Source organism: Eubalaena glacialis, chromosome 3, assembly GCF_028564815.1.
Source record: "Eubalaena glacialis isolate mEubGla1 chromosome 3, mEubGla1.1.hap2.+ XY, whole genome shotgun sequence".
In the NCBI taxonomy this organism is placed as follows: domain Eukaryota; kingdom Metazoa; phylum Chordata; class Mammalia; order Artiodactyla; family Balaenidae; genus Eubalaena; species Eubalaena glacialis.
In genome coordinates, this window is record NC_083718.1 from 112,022,681 (window position 1) to 112,045,084 (window position 22,404).

The 22,404-nt window shown below is 42.5% G+C and overlaps 1 protein-coding gene across 1 annotated transcript in view; it reads left to right on the forward strand.

Moving 5' to 3' along the window:
* Positions 1 to 22,404, forward strand: part of ABCA4 (ATP binding cassette subfamily A member 4) — a 137,311-nt gene that overhangs the window by 63,116 nt on the left and 51,791 nt on the right. Inside the window, exons 16-23 of the mRNA XM_061183907.1 lie at positions 3,008 to 3,229; positions 5,096 to 5,300; positions 14,097 to 14,162; positions 16,671 to 16,760; positions 18,539 to 18,713; positions 20,411 to 20,542; positions 21,487 to 21,626; positions 22,116 to 22,253. Of these exons, the coding sequence (XP_061039890.1) occupies positions 3,008 to 3,229; positions 5,096 to 5,300; positions 14,097 to 14,162; positions 16,671 to 16,760; positions 18,539 to 18,713; positions 20,411 to 20,542; positions 21,487 to 21,626; positions 22,116 to 22,253 (1,168 nt within the window). The remainder of the gene's footprint in view (positions 1 to 3,007; positions 3,230 to 5,095; positions 5,301 to 14,096; positions 14,163 to 16,670; positions 16,761 to 18,538; positions 18,714 to 20,410; positions 20,543 to 21,486; positions 21,627 to 22,115; positions 22,254 to 22,404) is intronic.

Consider the following 22,404-nt stretch of genomic DNA (forward strand, 5'->3'; position numbering starts at 1 on the left):
AGCAGAGCCCAGCACAGGGAGATTGTATGTGCAAAGCATTCTCTCTTTTCAAATACAGAAGAAATGAATCCAAGGAGTGTTTTCTTGGGATTACTGTCCCAACCACCAGCTGGGGTGGAAATGTGGAGAGCCTTTTCAGTGTATTAGGCGAGGAGATCTGGAATGTTTATTAATTACCGTCATGTCACACCATTCATGGCTTGACCAAAGAACATTCTGCAGCCTACAAAATCTCTAAGACCTCTCTGTTTTAAAGGGTGGAATTTGGAGTCCATCCTTTCTCAGTGACAGGAATTTTATAGGCGCAGATAGCATGCATAGGTCCATCCTCTGCAAACTTGCAGCTCCCTTGCAAGTTAGACTTGTAAATAAAACATTAGTTCGTAACACACTGCTGTGCTTCATGTTTAACTCCTCCACAGTAGATGATCTTTTGTACTTGTTGAATGATAGGACTTAAATTTAGGTAACTTTTTATATTTATTTGATGGGATTTAGTATAAGCCTTAGACTTCAAGCTTTGCAATCTTCTGATATAGTGTCATCAAGCTTGTTCTGCCTCTTTACCATGATGATATTAAGAGTTCCTTGCACTAAGCAATATATGTGCTGATGCACAGATTCTGACTGTGTCCCTTGTTATGCTGGATGATACCTGGTGCCTACCTCATCCAAGAATGTTCCATCCCATATCCTTTCCAACCAACACATATCCAGTTAAACTAAATCCTGCCCCTTCTCTTTGCAGTAAAATGTACTAAGTCTGAATGCTTTTAGTTTAAGTGTTGCACTGAGATTCAGTGAGCTGTGGCCTTAGCCAAACCCTGTGCTAGAGCCCAATCAAAACCAATGCTGATGTAGAGGTCAGTCTGCTCAATCTGACCAGACCCAAATGTAGCTTTAAATACACAAAGGGTCCCAGAGTTCCAGAGATGAGGGGAGAAGCTGAGAAACTTGTCTTCCTCTAGGGGTCCCTTGTTCCTTCCCATCCTTCAGTCTACTCCTTTCCCCACTACTAAGACATTTTGTGTCCTCAGAATTAAAGGAGTCAAAATGCATGAGCAACTGACTTATGCAAAACTCATAAACATGCACGACATCTTGCAATGGCCCTGAGACTTGTTGCTAATAAGTGGCATTGAGATTTGCCTTCCTAAGAATGGACATTAGGACTTCAAAGCTTTTAGGACGTGAGGTAAAGAATGTTTACTAAGAGTTTCTTGCACAAAGGAGTTTCTCCTTGTGGGAACCAGGACATTGTTCCAGTTTCCAGTGATGGCGGAAACAGAGCTTTCCACAACAAAATAGGATTTTCCTTTGAATGACGCTCTCATCTTTCCCCTGTCGTTCCTTCCCACCTCAACTATGCAGGAAAGAAGCTGGAAGCTGGGACAATGGAAAGGTTCCATTGTTACTCAAGCTGTTAAGAACAAAAAAGAAAAGTGGTCATTAGAAGAAGACAAGGCCAGTGAAATTGTTGGGTCAGCGAAATGACTTTCATCTCTGCCTGAAGTCAATGAGAAATTATATAGCCTAGAAGTTTGTAGGACTTTGCTTTGAGCTGAGATAAGAAATTAATTTAATTCTTCTGAGAATAACAACAACCATCTTAAAGTTCTTCCAGCCAAAAGCCGCATGTTCAGTCATGGTCTTGCTTTTATTGAGTTGCATGTGATTAAGGATGAGGAGTGAGCTTCCCAGGGTAATGTGGAGAGCGCTTTCACACAAAATCAGGAACTCTGAGTCTTAACCTTGACTTTTATTTAGATTTCCTCAAAGTTTGCTTCTAGTTAAGCATGGCTCTCTTCCACCTCCTTTGCCATTTGTTTTATTCCATTTTTCAATCTGTTCTGTCAGTGCCTGGCAGGCATGACAGCATGAATGAAGAAGAAACGGTAGCAGCAGGAGATAAGTGACACATTTTTTCTACTCAAATCTTACATGCCCATTACATATATTGCTACTTGGTCTTTCTTTTCTACTGAGAGAAACCCAGTGCTTCAGGGCACCACTACCAATTAATCAGAACCAATTCAAGAGGTGAACCAGTTTGTACCTTTATGTTCCCAAGAAAAGAACAGGATGATCTATATGAATTTGGAGTTATGTGCAAAGGGTAAAAATCCTCATAGGAGGATACCTCATAGGTAAAAATCCTGTAGGAGGCCTATGGCAAAAGAGAACCAAGAAGGCCTAATAAATTTGAACATCTCAATTTATCCTCTAATGTAACCGGACAGCAGCTCACTTATTAAAAATACCTAGTTTGGTCCTATTTTCTACATAGCCAAAGTGATTGAGCCACTAGTTAACATGAAATATACTGAATATTGCCCACAGGTTCTACGAAATGTATTTGTATGATATTATGGGTCTGGAGGATTAATCCACTTCCAAGTGATGTGGATTAACTACTGATATTTTTACCTGTGTGAGAGGCAAATCTCAGAATATAAGTATTGGGTTGGCCAAAAATTTCGTTAGGGTTTTTCTGTAAGATGTTTCGGAAAAACCCGAATGAAATTTTTGGCCAACCCAATATAAATGATTACGTTAGCAGGCCAGGCCCCAGGCAAAATATTACAGCTTGTTGGATGGTCTCCCACCTCCCTCTTTTGTTCCTCATCTACTCAGTATATCCCAGGAGCTACTGATGCTCCAAGACCCCCTCTGCAGATCTTCCTCCCCTGCTCTAGGCTTATTTCTCCACACTATCCCCTTCCCAAGGATTTCCTTAGTGAACACATAATAATTACTCAGTACTGATAGGTAGCTTAATATGTTACCCTCCTGGGGAAAAATGACATAATTAGAATTAAAGGAACTCAACACATTGAGTCTTAAATATGGAAATTTGCACACCAACAACAGGCTGATGGGAGAGATCCCTTTGGGGCAGAGGGCTTCTGAAAGCCCCAGAATCACAGCACAGAGGTCACTCCTGAGAGGGGTGGTACCCCTGGATGTGCGTGGAAATTACTGACTCAAGTGGTCTCTTTCGTTTCAGCATGGAAGGATCCTGCATTATAGCAATCCATTCATCCTCTTCCTCTTCCTGTTGGCTTTCTCCACTGCTACAATCATGCAGTGCTTCCTGCTCAGCACCTTCTTCTCCAAGGCCAGCCTGGCAGCAGCCTGTAGTGGCATCATCTACTTCACCCTCTACCTGCCACACATTCTCTGCTTTGCTTGGCAGGACCGAATGACGGCCGACCTGAAGCTGGCTGTGGTAAGGGACCCTGGGCTTACACCTAGAATGTGATGCATTCCATCTGAGGGGTATGTAGCCGTCTGAGAGGACCGCGTCACCCTTTGAGGGGATCCACTTTGCCTTTTGGCACAAAGGAACACAAGGTTTGAAGGCACAGGTACAAAAGTGGGAGCGTTCTTCACCCTGAGCAACCTAAGAGTTCCTCCTCACCAACTCTGCTTGATTAGTCTGCCCTGGGAAGTAATTGAAAACCAGTTCAGCTCATGGGTCCCTTTGTGTATCCATAAGAGGAGAACAACTGGGCCCACTTCACTCAGTTTTTTTTTCGTAACATTTGAGAAGATTCATAAGGGAGGGAGCTTGCCCCCTAACTATTCTGTCCAGAAAGGTGTTTCCGTAAATTAAAAGTTTTTGTTTCTCTCCAAAAGAATTTGAATCGGAGCAGCTCTACAGTGTCTTTGTCATGTTCTACCAGTGCACTCAGAGAGAGGTGCAGAAATGAGCCAGTCAGGCCCTCTTGCCAAGAGAGGTCTCTGGAAGTTGACTCTGGATTGCCTTAGAGACCTCTTCACAATGCCCAAACAACACTGTCTTTTTCTCTAATTGTTTTCAAATGATCTATTTACACCCTCTCATTAACCAGGCTAAATATCTTCTAAGCCCTGTAGGGTGAAAATTTCCTTGTCCTCCAGAATCTCCCTATCCGTACTTCTTTGTACAATGCAGTTGAGAAAGGACTACCACCGGCTTCTCATTGGGGAAAATCTAAGTCAAACTTGTTCTCACGACTCAAACTTATTTGGCTCTAGCGTTGCCAGGGCATCTGCCTTTTATTTCTCATGTTAAATAAGAATTAATTGCTGTCATTTATGACACCCAATTTTCCAACATGATCACAAAGGGCAAGAAATCCTTATGACTCAGCCTGTAGGCAGAGCTGGGCTAATTTGGTACACTGCATAGACAGTTGGTACTTTGAAGCCACAACTAGTTTCTTGTGTGTGGGTCTACCAGGAAGCTATAGTTCTGGAAGCTCTGTGGACCAGGGCTGGGCTGAGATTTTTTTTAATGGTTTTTGTGAACATATAGCTAGAGAATCCCTTCCTTCTGCAGAGAGACACTCTGAACACCACCGTGGGTCCTTCAAACTAGAGGTAGGTCACCCAGCAGAGCAAGTGGGAATAGCTCATCCCTCTGCATGTGCTTATGTGCTTTCTGCCGTGCCATGGACCACCTGTGAGGATGTGGATGGGGAACTTCCTCTTCAGACTTCCTTCTGTATGCCACCTATTCAGTTACTTGGGCTCTCCAAGGAGAACCTAAGAAAATGATTGTCCCCAGTCTGGAGATGGGAAAAGGTGATAGTCAATGTAACCTGAGGGCTTTTTGGCTGACAGAGCTCAGGAGGTCATGAGACCATCCCCTGCCTAGCCCTCTAGCTTGCCCTAGAACACTGATGACTTATGGACACTGCTAATGGGATTCTCACAAAGCAGCTCAAGTAAGCTTCTTTGTTCTACCAAAAACTGTAAGATCTTAAGAAAGAAGTAGGAAGAAGGGGGGAACGTTAGGAAGATAAACATGAAGACCTTTGGTCCTTTGCTGTGTTATGCTATGTGGTTTTGTCTTCTCCTGTACACTACTGTGTTCCATTGGACAGGTGAGAGGTGGCCCAGTGAGTATTGGGTGGGGGTCCCTGAGGCCTGAAAGGTATTCCCAGAATTATATTCCTGTGGGAAGACTGCCTTACCCACTCCCTGGGGTGGTCTTACACCTGGATACAACATGGATCCTCTTTTGGCCCTCCTCCCTACCTTGTAGATTCTGTTGGGTTGGGTATAAGACCCTCTGCTCATCTTTCATGCCCTTTTTGCCCCACTGCAGAGCCTGCTGTCTCCTGTGGCATTTGGGTTTGGTACTGAGTACCTGGCTCGCTTTGAAGAGCAAGGCCTGGGGCTACAGTGGAACAATATTGGGAATAGTCCCATGGAAGGGGATGAATTCAGTTTTCTGATGTCCATGAAGATGATGCTTATTGATGCTGCTCTGTATGGCTTGCTTGCCTGGTATCTTGACCAGGTGTTTCCAGGTAAGTGTCCCCCTCCACAAGGTAAAGGTAATTAGGTTCTTCAGATCCCCAGCCTCCCCTTTTCATCTAGTTTAAATCTTATTCCAGTATCCCATGCTTTTGGATTGGAAGAATTAATATTGCTAAAATGGCCATACTTCCCAAAGCAATATACAGATTTAATGTGATCCCTATCAAATTACCCATGACATTTTTCACAGAACTAGAACAAATAATCCTAAAATTTATATGGAACCATAAAAGACTCAGAATTGCCAGAGCAATCCTGAGGAAAAAGAACAAAGCTGGAAGCATAACCCTCCCAGACTTCAGACAATACCACAAAGCTACAGTAATCAAAACAGCATGGTACTGGTGCAAAAACAGACATATGGATCAATGGAACAGAATAGAGAGCCCAGAAATAAACCCACATACTTACAGCCAATTAATCTTTGACAAAGGAGGCAAGAATATACAATGGAGAAAAGACAGTCTCTTCAGCAAGTAGTTTTGGGAAAGCTGGAGAGCCACATGTAAATCAATGGAGTTAGAACGCACTCTCACACTATATACAAAAATAAACTCAAAATGGCTCAAAGACTTAAATATAAGACATGATACCATAAAACTCCTAGAAAAGGATATAGGCAAAACATTCTCTGACATAAATCATAGCAATGTTTTCTTAGGTTAGTCTCCCAAGGCAAAAGAAATAAAAGCAAAAACAAACAAATGGGACCTAATCAAACTTACTAGCTTTTGCACAGCAAAGGAAACCATAAACAAAACAAAAAGACAACCTACAGACTGGGAGAAGATGTTTACAAACAATGCAACTGGCAAGGGATTAATTTCCAAACCATACAAACAGCTCGTACAACTCAATAACAAAAAACAAACAACCCAATCAAAAAATGGGCAGAAGACCTAAATAGACATTTATCCAAAGAAGACATACAGATGGCTAATAGGCACATGAAAATATGCTCATCATTGCTAATTATTAGAGAAATGAAAATCAAAACTGCAATGAGGTACCAGTGAGAATGGCCATCATTAAAAAGTCTATAAATAAAAATGCTGGAGAGGGTGTGGAGAAAAGGGAACCCTCCTACCCTGTTGGTGGGAATGTAAATTTATATAGCCACTATGGAAAACAGTATGGAGGTTCCTTAAAAAACTAAAAATAAAGTTGCCATATAATCTGGCAATCCCATTCCTGGGCATATATCTGGAGAAAACTATACTTTGAAAAGATACATGCACCCCAATATTCAAAACAGCACTATTTACAGTAGCCAAGGCATGGAAGCAACCTACATGTCCATCAACAAATGAATGGATAAAGAAGATGTGGTACATATATACAGTGGAATAATACTCAGCCATAAAAAAGAAGAAAAGAATGCCATTTACAGTGACATGGATGGACCTAGAGATTGTCATACTGAGTGAAATAAGTCAGACAAAGACAAATATCATATGATATTGCTTATATGTGGAATCTAAAAAGAAATGGTACAAATGAACTTATTTACAAAACAAAAATAGACTTACAGACATGGAAAACAAACTTATGATTACCAGAGGTGATAACAGGGTGGGGTGGGGAGAGATAAATTAGGAGTTTGGGGTTAACATATACACAATACTATGTGTAAAATAGATAAACAACAAAGACACTGTATAGCACAGGGAAGTATACTCAGTATGTTATAATAACCTATAATGGAAAAGAATCTTAAAAAGTATATATATATATATATATATATATATATATATGTGCGTGTGTGTATATGTATGTACACACACATATATAGCTGAATCACTTTGCTGTTCACCAGAAACTAACGCAACGTTCTATATCAACTATACTTCAATTTTCAAAAAAATCTTATTCTCTCTAAGGTCTTTCAACTTGGACTCTCAGAACCCGCATTTGAAACTTAAGTCCAGGAACCAAAAATCCATCAGTGAATGCTGTTGGCTCGACTTTAGAAACAGATTCAGAATCTGATCCCTTGTCACCACCTCTACACAACCTTCCCAGTCCAAGCCTCCTTCTTCTGTCATCATCTCCTACCAGTCTGTTTTCCACACTATGTTCAGAGAGATCCTTTCAGAATCTAGGTCAGATGGTGTCAACCCTCGGTTCAAATTCTTCAGAAGATGGCAGTGTAGGGAGATCCTGAGCTCACCTCCCCTCATAGACAAGTGAGTCTACAGCTACATATGGAACAATTTCCTCTTTAAAAAAAACCTAAAGTCTAGCTGAGTGGTGGCTACACATCAGGCAAAAGAGAAGAAAAACACATCAAAGTGGGTAGGAGAGTCTAGGACACAGTCTCACCATAAGCCCCACTGTTGGCACAGTGACCCACAACCAGGAGGGATCTCAGAACCCAAAGCTTCTCCATGAGGAACAAAATGTTCAAACCCCACATCAGGCATGCCAACTTTTAAGACATACACTTGAGATATGAGCCCCCAAAACATCTAATTTTGAAAACCAACAGGGCTCACATCCTGAGACCCACAAGATGGTAGCAATCTAAGAAATGCCACTTAAAGGGCGTATGTGCTCAGACTCACCTGTCCAGGGCCCAGCTTAGAGGCAGCTGATTGAGTCCAGGCTTAAAGTGAAGGAGACTCACCTACTTATACTGAAGTGTTAGCCTGAGGGGCAGGCATCTAATTTAACACACACGTCTGGTAGCCTGCTGGAACACTCTGTGGACAGAGACTGGAGGGCGCCATCTCTGTGCTCTCCCTTTGCTTGCTCCAGAGCACCAGTGTCTCCTGGACAGAAGCCTTTACACATATCTCATGCCCTGATTTTTGTGGCTGCCTCTAAGGAGATACCTCTTCATCTCCTGGCTCTGAAGGCTAGGGGAGCTTGTGTTCCTGGTCACTTGGGACTGTAATAATTGGTGTCACCCAGAAAGGAGCTCATACCCCTATCTGGTGACCTGGTTTTTGTGACTGCTGCCAGGGGACACCTTAATATTCCCTGACTCTGGTGGCCAGTGGGGCTTATGCTAATGGATCCCACAGGACTGTAATCAATGAAGAACGAGTTCTTAAACAGCTATCACCACCAAGGCACAGTAAGAGGCAACAGACTCAGGAACTAAGTCTTTCTGTGAAGAAGGCCTGTTAGCTAATCCTCATGATTGTGGCCTAAGGAATAGGCTTCTAATTGAACATGCATCTTGGGGTTAACTGTAACCCTTTCCAATCCTCGGAGTGTGGGCACTATCTTTGTGTTCTCCCTTTGCCATGCTCCAGAGCGTCAGTGTCTCCTGGAAGGGATCTTTACATGCATGTGGTACCTGATTTTTGCAGCTGACATCCAGAGGACATCCCTTGATTGCCTGACTCTGAGGCTGGAGTAGCTTGGGTTCTTGGGTTCCATGGATTGTGGCAATCAGAAGGATGGTTCTTGGCAAGCTCCCACCCACAGGGCACTGCACAGACAGTGGACTGAGGAATACACACCAATCTTTCTGTGAGGGGCTGCTTTGCTTGTCCTGGAGCTTTGGACTGAGGGGAAGGCTTCAGGTGTGGCACATATTTAGTGGCCTACAGAGCTGCTCTGAAGGAATGCAGGCTGTGGATGCCATCTTGGCACTCTCACACTGCTCTACTCCAGCTCACCAGTATCTCCCAGAAAGGAGTTTATGCACTTGTCTGGAGCCTGGATTTTTGTGATTGCCACCCAGGAGACACCTCCAGATCATCTGGCTCTGGTGACCAGTGAGACTTATGTTTGTGGCCCCTTAGGACTGTATACATTTGCATGTTTATAAAAGCTGCTGCCCAAGGGTCTGGCTTCCAGTCACCTGGCATCTAGGTGCTGCTATCCTCCCCTTTGAGACACTGACAGGTCTTGGTACATCCTCAACTACCAGGAGCTATTAAAAATATAATAGGTTGCTTGGACAAACACAGAGGTTTGAGGGACAACTAGAGCTGGGGTAGGGCTGAACAAAAAGTTTCATCTCCTACATCAAGCCACTCCTTCAAGACCGGGAGAAGTGATTGTTTCATTTACTGTATAGAAGCCAACACAGAGAGCCAAGCAAAATGAAGAAACAGAGGGATATGTTACAAATGAAAGAACAAGATAAAACTTCAGCAAAAAAAACTTAATGAAATGGAGATAAATAATTTATGTGATAGAAGTTCAAAGTAATGGTCATAAAGCTGCTCACCCAAACTGGGGAGGAATAGATGGACAAGGCAAGAACTTCAACACAGAGATGGAAAATATAAGAAGGTACCAAATAGAAGTCACAGAGCTGAAGAATGCAATAACTAACTGAAAAATACTCTAGAGGGGCTCAACAATAGACCAGATGAAGCAGAAGAAAGGATAAGTCAACTGAAAGACAAGGCAATGGAACTCAATCAGAGTAGCAAAAAGAAAAAAGAATTTTAAAAATGTGAAGATAGCTTAAAGGACTTACAGGATAATATCAAACAGACTAACACTTACATTATAGGCCTCCCAGAAGGAGAAGAGAGAAAGGGACAGAAATCTTATTTGAAGAAATAATGGCTGAAAACTTCCCTAACTTGGGGAAGGAAATAGTCATTCAGATCCAGGAAGCCCAGAGAGTTCCAAAAAAGATGAACCCAAAGAGACCCACATCAAGACACTTTATAATTAAAATGTCAAAGGCTAAAGACAAGGAGAGAATATTAAAAGGAGCAAGAGAAAAACAACTTGTCATGGACAAGGGAGCCCCTGTAAGACCATCAGCAAATTTTTCAGCACGAACTTTGCAGGCTAGAAAGGAGTAGCACAATATATTCAAAGTGCTATAAGAAAACAAAACAAAACAAAAAAACGTCCAGCCAAAAGTCCTCTCTGGCAAAGTTACTATTCAGACTTGAAGGAGAGAGAAAGCGTTTTCCACAAGCAAAAGCTAAAGGAGTTCACCATCACTAAACTGGCCTCATAAGAAATGTTAAAGGGACTCCTTTAAGCTGAAAAGGAAGGGTGCTAATTAGTAATATGTGAAAGAATAAATATCACTGGAAAAGTAAATATATAGTAAAGGTAGTAGATTAACTACTTATAAAACTAGTAGGAAGGTTAAAAGACAAAAGTAGTAAAAATAACTGATTACAATAATTTGTTAAAGGATACACAGAGGAAAAGATGTAAAATGTGACATCAAAAACATAAAATGTGGAAGGGAGGGTAAAAATGTTGAGCTTTAGAATGGGATCAACTTAAGTTGTTATCAACTTAAAACAAACTGTTACAGGTATAAGTTTTTATATGTAAGCCTCATGGTAACTACAAAAATCTATAATGAGTACATAAAAGAGAAAGAGAAATGAATCTAACTAAGCATACCACTAAAGAAAGTTCTCAAACCACAAAGAGAATAAAAGAAGAAGAAAGGAACAGAGAGGAACTACAAAAACAGCGAAAACAATTAACAAAATGGCAATAAGCACATACCTATCGATAATTACTTTAAATGTAAATGACTAAATTCTTCAATCAAAAGACATAGAGTAACTGAATGGATAAAGAAAAACAACAACAAGACCCATTTATATGCTGCCTACAGCAGACACAATTTAGGTGTAAAGACAAAGACTGAAAATGAAGGGATGGGAAAAAATATTCCTTGGAAATGGAAACCCAAAGTAGCTATTCTTATATCAGACAAATAGACTTCAAAACAAAGACTGTAATAGGAGATGAAGGAAGGCATTACATCATGATAAAGGGGTCAGTCCAACAAGAGGATATAACATTTGTAAATATTTATATACCCAACATAGAAGCACTAAATATGTAAAGCAAATATTAACAGACCTAAAAGGAGAAATAGACAGGAATATAATAGTAGTGGATTTTAATATCCCACTTACATCAATGGATAGACCATCCAGATGGAAAATCAATAAGGAAACATTGGCCTTAACAACATGTTAGACCAGATGGACTTAACAGATACTTACAGAACATTCCATCCAAAAGCAACAGAATAAACATTTTTCTGAAGAGCATGTGGAACATTTTCTGACATAGGTCATATGTTAGGCCACAAAACAAGTCTTAAGTTTAAGAGGGTTTAAATCATATTAAGCAACTTTTCTGATCACAATGGTATGAAACTAGAAATTAATTATACAAAGAAAACTGGAAAATTAACAAACATATGAAGATTAAACAACATGCTAAAATAACCAATGGGTCAAAGAAGAAATCAGATTAATAAAAAAAATACCTTGTGACAAATAAAAAATGGAAATGTTACATACCAAAATTTATGGAATGCAGCAAAAGCAGTTCTAAGAGGGAAATTCATAGCAATAAATGCCTACCTCAAGAAACAAGAAAAGTCTCAAATAGACAACCTAACTTTACACCTCAAGAAGCTAGAAAAAGAAGAAAAATAGAAGCCCAAAGTAGAAGGAAGGAAACAACAAAGATTAGAGCAGAAATAAATGAAATGACTAAAAAGACAATAGGAAAGATCAATGAAACTAAGAGCTGGTTCTTTGAAAGGATAAAATTGACAAAACTTTAGTTAGACTCACCAAGAAAAAAAAAGAAAGAAGACTCTTCCAGACACAATTTGCGAGGCCAACATTACCCTGACAGCAAAACCAAACACCACAAAAAAAGAAAACTACAGGCCAGTATCCCTGATGAACAAAGGTGAAAAATCCTCAACAAACATTAGAAAATCAGATTCAATAATACACTAAAAGGATTATAATGCATGATCAAGTGGCATTTAATCCAGGGATACAAGAATGGTTCAATGTCCACATATCAATCAATGTGATAGACCACATTAACAAAACGAAACATAAAAATCATATGATCGTCTCAATAGATGTGGAAAAATCACTTGACAAAATTCAGCATCCATTTATGATAAAATCTGTCAGCAAAGTGGGTACATAGAGAACATATCTCAACATAATAAAGGCCATGTATGACAGCCCCACAGCTAACATCATACTCAACAGTGAAAAGCTGAAAGCTTTTCCTCTAAGATCAAGAACAAGACAAGGATCCCCACTCGCCACTTCTATTCAGCATAGTATTGGAAGTCCTAGCCACAGCAATCAGACAAAAAAAAGAAATAAAAGGCATCCAAACTGGGAAAGAAGTACAACTGTAACATTTGTAGATGACATTATTTTATATACAGAAAACCCTAAAGACTCCATCAGAAAAACTGTTAGAACTAATTTAAAAATTCAGTAAAATTGCAGAATACAAATTCCATGCACAAAAATCTCTTGCATTTCTTCACACTAATAATGAACTATCATGAATAACAAAAGGCACTCCTATTACTCAGGAAACTCCAATGGTTTTAGGAGCTCTGTGCCAGGAAATGGGGACAAAGACCAAGTATTATTTTGTATTCTACCACACACCTCAACATATCTTTTTTCAGGGAGGAGGGGGGCTGAGGGACACAATTCAGCCCATAATGATGAATTTGAAAAATACACTTGACCCTTCTCAGCCTCCATTTTTTTCTATCTCACTGGGCCATTAGAGAGAGATATAATAAGTTCATATTAGATTGAAAATAAAATTTGTGCATTTTCAAGAGCTTTATTTTAGCCAACCTAAAGCTTTAATATGCTCAACCACTATGTACTAAGCAGCACCAATGTGTTAGGCTCAGCAGCACAGGTTCTGAGAAAAAAGGAGTGGGAAAGACTGACACAAGCCTGCCCTCGAGGAGCTTACAGTCTAGCACGGGCCATGAAAACACAGAATAACTAGTAAATAAGCAAAAAGATAGTGTTCTCACAAAATCACCATTTATAGGCAGCAAAGCCTGCTAAGAGAACTGGACTAGAAATTTGGGAGTTTTTTCCTTGAAACCCAGGCGGATCCAGTAGGATGGGGTGGTTAAGATCAGTGGTATTAGAACCAGACTACCTATGTTGGCATTCTTGCACCTCTGTTAAATTAGCTGTGACCTTGGGCAGATGCTTCAAACTCAGTGTGCCTTAATTTCCTTATTGACAAGAATAGTAATACTACCTATCCCCTTGTGTTGTTTTGAAGATTAAATTATTTAGCACATAGAAAGCACTTACAGTTATGTCTGACACAGAAAGAGCATTCAACAAATGTTAGTGGTTATCATCATTATTATTATTATCTGGTAACTGTTGAAAAGGGGTATGCTTGGGACTTCCCTGGTGGCGCAGTGGTTAAGAATCCGCCTGCCAAAGCAAGGGACACGGGTTTGATCCCTGGTCCGGGAATATCCCACATGCCGTGGAGCAACTAAGCCCATGTGCCACAACTACTGATCCTGTGCTCTAGAGCCCATGCTCTGCAGCAAGAGAAGCCACCGCAATGAGAAGCCTGCGCACCGCAACAAAGAGTAGCCCCTGCTCGCGGCAACTAGAGAAAGCCCACACACGGCAACAAAGACCCAACGCAGTCAAAAATAAATAAATAAATAAATTTATATTTTAAAAAATAACAATAAAATAGAATAAGAATATGTGAAAAAAATAAAGAAAAGGGGTATGCTTAGATTCTTTTTTGTTAGAAAACTAATGTCAGCCAAGATCATCAGTCTTAGTGTTGCCAGTTTCACCCCCAAAACATGACCTTTTGAATTAAAACATATTAGAAGAAGTAGTCTTGGAGGAAGCATGTGGATAGCCACGTAATGCTTATGAACTATAAATATGTACAGTTACAATCTGAGGTTCAGGAAGATAAATTCTAGATCTTATACAACTGTGGTAAGGTGGAACTACTTAGGCTTTTCTCTTTATTTGCCTATCTATTTTTAGGGGACTATGGAACCCCACTTCCTTGGTACTTCCTTCTACAAGAGTCTTATTGGCTAGGTGGTGAAGGTAAGTTATTTTAAATTTTTTAATTAAAAAAAGAAAAATGAATGTTTGAAATTAGCTCCTTTGGCTCTGCATGGGATGTGTGTGCATTGTAGAGGTGGCTCTTACATGAAGTGTGAGATTCCTGATTAGTTAGCTGTCTGCTGGGGGCTCTGCTCCTTGGTGTAGCATCACAGCCTCTGGGAGCCCATATTTTGTGAGTCACTGGGCCAGGTTGATGGCTGAGCATTGATAAACCCTTGAGTCCTGGTCGTGCCCAGTAGATTAAAGCACACTCTTAAAAGAAGGCCAAACCACTTCAGGGTGCAAATAAGTTTTGCAACTTCTCAGTTTAAAGCAAACAGATCCAGAGAATCATAGAGGAATCTTTACATTCGTCTTCTGCTGCCTCCCCTCATCTGCTTTTTTATTCCTCTCTACTTTTTCAAATATAAATGAATTTATTTTCCCAAAGTAAGGACCCATCTGGAGGCCGGGACAGAGCTGTGATCTTCAAGGCAAATACTCCCAAATTCTCTTAGTATTGGTCTTTCCTCTGGTTGGGAAAGAGGGTTAAAAGGACATTTGCCCAGAATGCATCCTAGATAAAATTTACCTTTCCTCCTGAATAGGATAGGAGGCCAAGGGAGAGTTCTAGAATTGGGGGGAAACCACAGACTCTTGTGAGGTATGAGGAGGCAGAGAAATTCCAGAGCTGAGAGCTGGGGACTCCCCTGGAGCTAGGAGTTTCTAGAAGCAAAGGAAATGCTTTCCAATCTGTTTGTTCCTCACCTACCTGCTCCTTACTTTGTACTATTGGGCCTGGGCCAGGATTTATCCTTTAAGCACTAAGATAAATGTTTGTTTTCTCTAGGCAATTAGCCTAGGACCTTTAAAAGTTTTGGGGTGGGGGGTTGCCTTTTTTTAATGGTTCAAACAAACAGCACTTCAACAGCTCAGTTTGTTTGTTTGTTTTTTCCATTATGTTGGCTTATCTGTCTTTCTTGTCTATCTATAAACTTTTAAATTTCCACTATAATAAAGTTATAACCCATCATAAATGGGAATTTTCAACACAGAAGTCTGTTGGAATGTTTCTAATTTCAATGAATACAGGACTTGTGGGCATTTTTTCCCCTCTATAATCTCAGCAGATACGCTGCCTCTAAAAAAAAAAAAGAAAAGAGAAATCTTAAGACAAATGTGCTCCTTCAAAAATGAGTCATATTTTTGCCAACAGAAGCCAAATATTTTTCACCTGTCTCACAGGCTAGACTGAAATAGATTCCTAAATTTCTCTAAAATTAGAAAAGAGGTGAGTTTTTCCACCAAAACCCCTCCTTTCACAGATGAAGATATGGAGCCCAAGAGATATCCAGTGTCTTACCCAGTTCCCATTGTTCACTTGGGACAAAATCTGGAACTGGGACATACGTTTCCTGGCAAGGAACTCACTCCAGTGACTAGAAGAATATCTCCCCCTGCTATTTTATTATTATACATTAGTGCAGTATGATAGCTAATAAAGAGATCAAAGGAACTGTGGGCAATAGATTTAAAAGTCCTTCAGAAAACAGAAGTACTGGAGGGGGCGAGTCCCTGACCACCAGGCCCATTACTCGCCACTCCACCACACAGCCTGCAAGTCTACAGGCAGCGGTGTGGACAGAGAGGCCCTGGTTGGCTGCAGCATTGAAAAATTCACCCTGCTCATGTATGTGCACTTGAGGCCAGAGCCTTTAGATGCTTGGCGACAATGGTTTCCTCCTGCCCCTGCTTTCTTCTCTGGCGGGCTTGCTTTTCTGCTTCTCTTCCGCTTTCAGGATGTCCTGATATCCTTTTAAACCAAATGCCAAGTTTACAAAAAGTGCCTCTGTGGGTTGGGGGGGGGAGGTAGGTGTATGTGTGAGTGTGAGAACGTGTGTGTGTTTACACCACAATTCACAATTTGTGCAAGCCTGTACGTCAACCAGACTCAACTCTGGTATTCATCTCCAAATACTTGAATGCCCATAAAAGTAGATTTCTCAGGTAAACGATGTCTCAGTCTGGCTGCCCATCATAGCAGCTTGAATGGACTTTTACTCAAGGTTCACCATGACTTTGACATGTTTTGGATTGGAGTGAAAAATACTGTTAACGAGCTAAAGAAAATTAACCCATTTCAAACTTAATTTGTTGTTAATTTTTTTTTTTTAATCACAATATCTGACATTGTGGGCTCCTCCTGGCATTTTGAGAGGATGTGTGAAACTCCTGTTACAAAACTCCCTCTGGGCTCAGCAAAGGTTGCCAAATCAGCCAGCTGGGAGGCCCTTCCAGCCACTGCCGGAACTTCACAGCCCCGCAGGTCAGAGGTTGGCAAAGCCTTGCTCGGGGCTTGTCCTGGGAATGCCAACTTGGCCTTCTGAGGGAACTGTGTTTTCCAGCTATGGTAGGAAACTCTGCTCCGCCTTCTTTTCCCCTCCTTTCCTGCCTTTCCTGATTCTCATGTCTCACCAGGAGAGTAACAGTGGCTTCTGGTTGGTGCAGGGTGTTCAACCAGAGAAGAAAGGGCCTTGGAAAAGACGGAACCCATAACAGAGGAAATGGAGGACCCGGAACACCCAGAAGGAATAAATGGTAAAAACCTCAATAAAGAATGCAGAACAGAGGCAAGGAAAAGGCTCAGAACACTGCACAGGGCCGGAGTAAAACACCTCATGAGGTGAAATGGAACCCAGGAAACTGACTGTCTCTGTTGACAAGGGTTAAACCTAATACCTTCTCAAGGGTCCAGCTGCACATGTGCGGAATGAATGGTCCAGCCAGACATTAACGCATATTTCCTGGAGAAAGCAAATCCAAAGTATGTGGTGTGTTTGTGCCCTTGTTAGGCAAACCCCAAGTGAATTGCACAAATGTTGCTGACTTCCGAGGATTTAGCAAGAACAATAACTTGGGTCACTGGGTCTTAAAGCGGATATGAGCTATAAGGAAAGACAAAAATAAATGCTCCTGTGCACAGGGGGAAAGAGTCTAAAGGAGCTGACTACATTTCATTCGTGGTTTACAAATCTAGAAGTCCATTCATTCAAGCCATCAAAAGCCTTTCCTGACCGTGGAAGTTACCTAATAATTCCTCAACCCATGGACTAAGTTTGCAAATGTTCCCCTGGCCTTTGCCTCCCTTACCTTCCCTCTTGAACCAGTTCTGTACTCCGCCCCCCCCACCATGTTCTCTATTCCTTAAGCATATGAATTTCTCTAGAATTTCTCTGTGGATACTAAATGCTCTTGCTATCCTCACCCTGGGTTTAGAGAGGCAGCATGGCCTCTGGACTTCACCTGATGTTGCATGAGAGGGTCCAGCCTCCATGCCTCTGGTCCATCCCAGGTGCCATTTCACAAAGCTGAGGTCAGAGACCTGTGGCTCCTGTGGTTTCCAGTCAGCAGAACTTGTGGGAAGGCCCTCCTCCCAGAGTGTAATTCCAAGACCAAAATCAGGGGATTGGGGGCTGGTCCCACCTCAGTTTTAGGCGAGACCAGGAGGCACAGAGAGAAGAAGCAACGGGATTTTTTTTTTTTTTTGCAGGGGAGTAAGTGCTCAGAACTACAATATTAAGATGACAAATTAAGTGACGCTGTATAGAGTGAACTAAAGCAGGGAGAGACTGGAGGACAGGCAGAAGTGAACACCAAGTGGACCTCACACCGTAGGGGGGTGTGGAAGTCGAAAAGTGGAGGGACAGAGTTTGAGGGATAATAGTGAAGAAGAGTGGACCGTCCCATGCTAATTGGAGAAACTCTGGAGTTCTGAGGAGCAAGAAGTCAGTTTCAGTCAGAGTTGGCTCAAAGCTGTGAGCCAAGGTGACTAGGAGAATGGCAGCTCCAAGAATGAACATAGGACAGTCTGAAGGAAAATGTTGTTTGGGGAAGAAAATGAGGAGCCTGAGCTGTTACAGGAAATCCATGAGGATTTCTAGCCCAGCAGACTCTCAGAAATGAGGACCTGGGATTGAAGGCTGAGCTTAGGGCTAACTCTCCAGACAGACAGTGAGTGCGGTCTGGGTTTGAATCCCAGCTCTGCCACTCATAAGCCATGTGACCTTGATTGGACTCCTGATGTCTCTGTGTCTTAGGTTTCCTCAGTAATAGAAATGGGCACAGTAATATCTATTCCCCTAGGGCTGTAGTAAGGGTGAAATGAGGAAATCCATATAAAGCACTTGAAATAATGCCTGGCACAGAGTAACCTTTCGATAAATGCTGGCCACTATTATTACCATTATTATTCTGTAGTCATCCTTACAAAGGTCACAGCTAAAGCCATGGGGGCAGAAGACAATAGTCTGAAGAAAGAACCTTGGGAAATGTGTACACTAAGGCATTGTTATATCATGTTCATTTTTTCCAACAAGACTGCTTCTTTGAACGTGAGCTCCCAGGCTTGGTTCCCGGGGTGTGTGTGAAGAATCTGGTAAAGATTTTTGAGCCCCGTGGCAGGCCAGCCGTGGACCGTCTTAACATTACCTTCTATGAAAACCAGATCACCGCGTTCCTCGGTCACAATGGAGCAGGGAAAACCACGACCTTGTGAGTCTCCAGTCATTTTCTGGCTCTCTTCTTCCTCTTTTAGCTTCAGTCTATTCATTCCCACTGAATTTTAGTGACAAAAATGTGCCAATATTTGTGTCCCAGGAAGGTGTAAAGCACAATGCAGTTTTCAAAGCTTATTCGCATATATTGTTTTATTTGATCCTCACATGAAATTGGAGACAGAGGTGTAGTAGTAAGTTTATTGCCCCCTTTGTGCCAGGGAAGTGGACATCCAGAGAGCTGAAGTGACTTTCCCAAGGTCACCAAGTTGTAATGGTTCCCTGGGGGCGAGAGCCAGGTCCTCCCACAATTGTCTCTTGTCTTGGATGCTGCGAGCCGGCCTCCCTACCCCCAGCCTCCCCAGCATTACCGTCATGATGGTGGTGATAAAGTCATGGCCACCACCATCACATGCCCTCTGTCTGTAGAGCGCTACTTACTTTCAGAGAGCGTTCCTTTTCCTACCTATGAGGGTTGGCGGTAGTTCTGGAGAAAGTTAAAAGGGGCTGTGGGGTAACTGCCTGGCAACTGAAAACTAAGTTCAGGGAAGATGAAGGCTCTGCATGGACGCCTCAGGTCAGGAAGCTCCCCTCACTTTTCTAAGGGCCCTGAGCGTCATCTGCTGCGAAGGAGAACAGGGCCGGCTAAGGTTTCCCGAGGAGCAGCAGGGCAGGGAACCCATATGAACGCAGTTGTCAAGTCCTTTGGCTTCTTAGAGAGCCCCAGGAAGGAACAGCTGTGTACACCCTGCGTTGGAATGTTCTCTGAGGGCGGTTCCGTGTGAATGGAATGTGGGGCTGGTGCCATTATACTTGGTTCTGTTTCCCTCTAGTGGTCGATCAACAGGCCAGTTCAGAGAGCCTGAGATTGTATCTGGCTCAGGGATAGAGCTGGGAGGGTTAGCTGATTTCTCTCCTTGTTAACTAATATGGTCAGAGAGCCCCAAGCCCTGTTCAGGACCCCAAAGGCAAACACATTACTTCACGAATGTGAAATGCAATGTCCCCTGGTGGCTGGAACACAACGTTTAATAAAAGTAATATAATATTTTTGAGTCTTCCTTTATTCTGGCACTGTTCTAAGTGCTTTACAGGTATTAACTATATTTAATCCTCCCAAAAAACCCCCATGAGGTGAGAGTCGTCATTTCCCATTTTACAAAATAAATCAACATTGCTATTGGGCTTTTTATTATTTTGGATCCAAAATTATTGTGGTGATAATTCCCAGGCCTGGGTTCAATCAGTTAATCAACAAATACATGTTGAACGCTTGGGCTTCTCAATAAGACCTTGCCTTTCGTAATAGTGACATCAGGCAAAACTTGGACCCATGGGCTGGATACCTTTAACTGAGCCCCCTACAGCGCCAGGAGCTGTGATGGCTGAGTTGGGGAGGGATCTCCGGCTGCAAGTGAGCATTCTACAGCTGGGAATCAGTGTACACCCATCAGTGCTTGCCTGAAAGAACTAGGAAATAAGTGAAGCAGAGAAGGAAGGCGGATGTGCTCATCCTCCTAGGGGCCTGGGCGTACACACTGGTGCTAAGCCCCATACAGGAAACTGTTGGTTCCTGCAGCTGATGATGGTTAGGGTTTAATTGAGGGGCAGAATCACCGACCCTGGGGTGGAGGCTGCTGTCCCAAGGCCTTCCTAAAGGCCAGCCTTTCAACCACTGACTCCTGCGTTCGGCAGGTCCATCCTGACGGGTCTGTTGCCACCGACATCCGGGACTGTGCTCATTAGGGGAAAGGACATTGGAACCAGCCTGGATGCTATCCGGCAGAGCCTTGGCATGTGTCCACAGCACAACATCCTGTTCCACCAGTAAGTAGAACAGGAACTGAGACCCTCCCCATGCCCTAACCTCACCTTGCCCTCCAACAACATGTTCTCTAGAGCGCAGCTGAGGGATGCCAGCTCTGGGGGCAGAAGGCGGTACTCTTCTTTGGCTTCCCCCACATTCGGGGTCCTTTGTCCTGCTTGCAATGAGAAAGTCCCTCCGAACATGTGACTGTGCCTCTGGCACTCAGAGCTGAGGTCTTCCTGCTCAGAAGGGTGGCGCTGCCTTCTCTCTGTCAGGGTGGCTGGTCCCGGGGCCCGTTGCTCAGTACTTGCCCAGAAGTCTGGTCCCTTTCAGGGACCAGAGAGGAGACCATCGCTCCTTTTTTCCTCTTCAGCCAGGCATTAAAAACTGACTTTTGAGGAAGCTTTTCAGTTGCTTTTTTCCCAAACTTTTATTTCTTATCTAAAAAGTTATATACAGTCATTGACGCAAAGAAGGAGGGAAGACAGGAAGGAAGGAAATATAGATTAAAACAAAAAATAAAAGTCACCTGTAATTTCACCAGCCATAGAAAACCACTGTTAACACCTTGATATATAATTTTTCAAACCTTTCTCTTATGCATGTATAGATATACATATATACTTTAAAATTATAAAGGAGAATAAAACTCTGCATACCATTTTGTAACCTGCTGTTTTTTTAAACCTAAGATATCATGAACATCTTTTCGTGCTATTACATATCCTTCTATGCAGTAAGTTTTAATGTGTACATACTATTCCATTGTATAACGTGCTATTTAAGCTGTCTTAGATATTTTGGCGGAGTTGGTATCTTGTCTCATTTTTCTATTAGAAACAACACCATGATGAACATCGTGATTGCTAAATCTTTGTGCTCATCTTTAATTATTTCTATGAGGTAAATTGCTAGAAGTGGAATTGCTGAGCACATTGCCTTTCTCATTGCCCCATCCCCATAGCCTCACAGTGGCTGAACACATCCTGTTCTACGCGCAGCTGAAAGGGAGGTCCTGGGAGGAGGCCCAGCTGGAGATGGAAGCCATGCTGGAGGACACAGGCCTCTACCACAAGAGGAACGAAGAAGCTCAGGATCTCTCAGGTGCTTGGTGTTGGGAAAAGACAGGGCTTCAGATGGCATATCTGTGGTTTCCCAGTGCACAGGGCCTTGTGCATATGCATGTGTGCATGTGTGTGTACGTGTGTATATTCTTAGGCTTATAACAGGAGAGCTCCTAAGGGTTGGAACATTCTATAAAGTTATTCTGACCATCTAAGACCAACCCACCTCTGGATTATTTCCCACATGGAACACTATCTTGCAGCAGCCTGGGCTGTATTTGCTCTGATGTTTATGTGTTTGAACTCAAAGGTGAGAACAGTCTTCAAATGGTCTCATGCTAGGAGGCAGGGATTTTCTTTCCTGCATTATGAGGCCTGTACCACTAGAGTTTTGAACACTGTATGAATATCTAAGGAGGCAGCATCAAGCTGCTGCTGGATCTAAGGTACCTTCCTTATGAGGTCAGCCCTGGGCCCTTCTCTTCCAATTGTCCACAGCTCCCGTGACCCTGCCGCCTTGTACCTCTAGGTGGCATGCAGAGGAAGCTGTCCGTTGCCATTGCCTTCGTGGGAGATGCCAAGGTGGTGGTTCTGGATGAGCCCACCTCTGGGGTGGATCCCTACTCGAGGCGCTCAATCTGGGACCTGCTCCTGAAATATCGCTCAGGTAATGGCCACTGTGCATCGTCTGTGCTCACACTGAGGCTTTATGGGTGCTCTCCACTCTCTCACACCTAGCATTTTGCAACTCAGTATAGTAAGGGCCACAACTATACCCAGATGGGGCTTTATCACTGGCTTGGGGGAGTCTAAGTTCT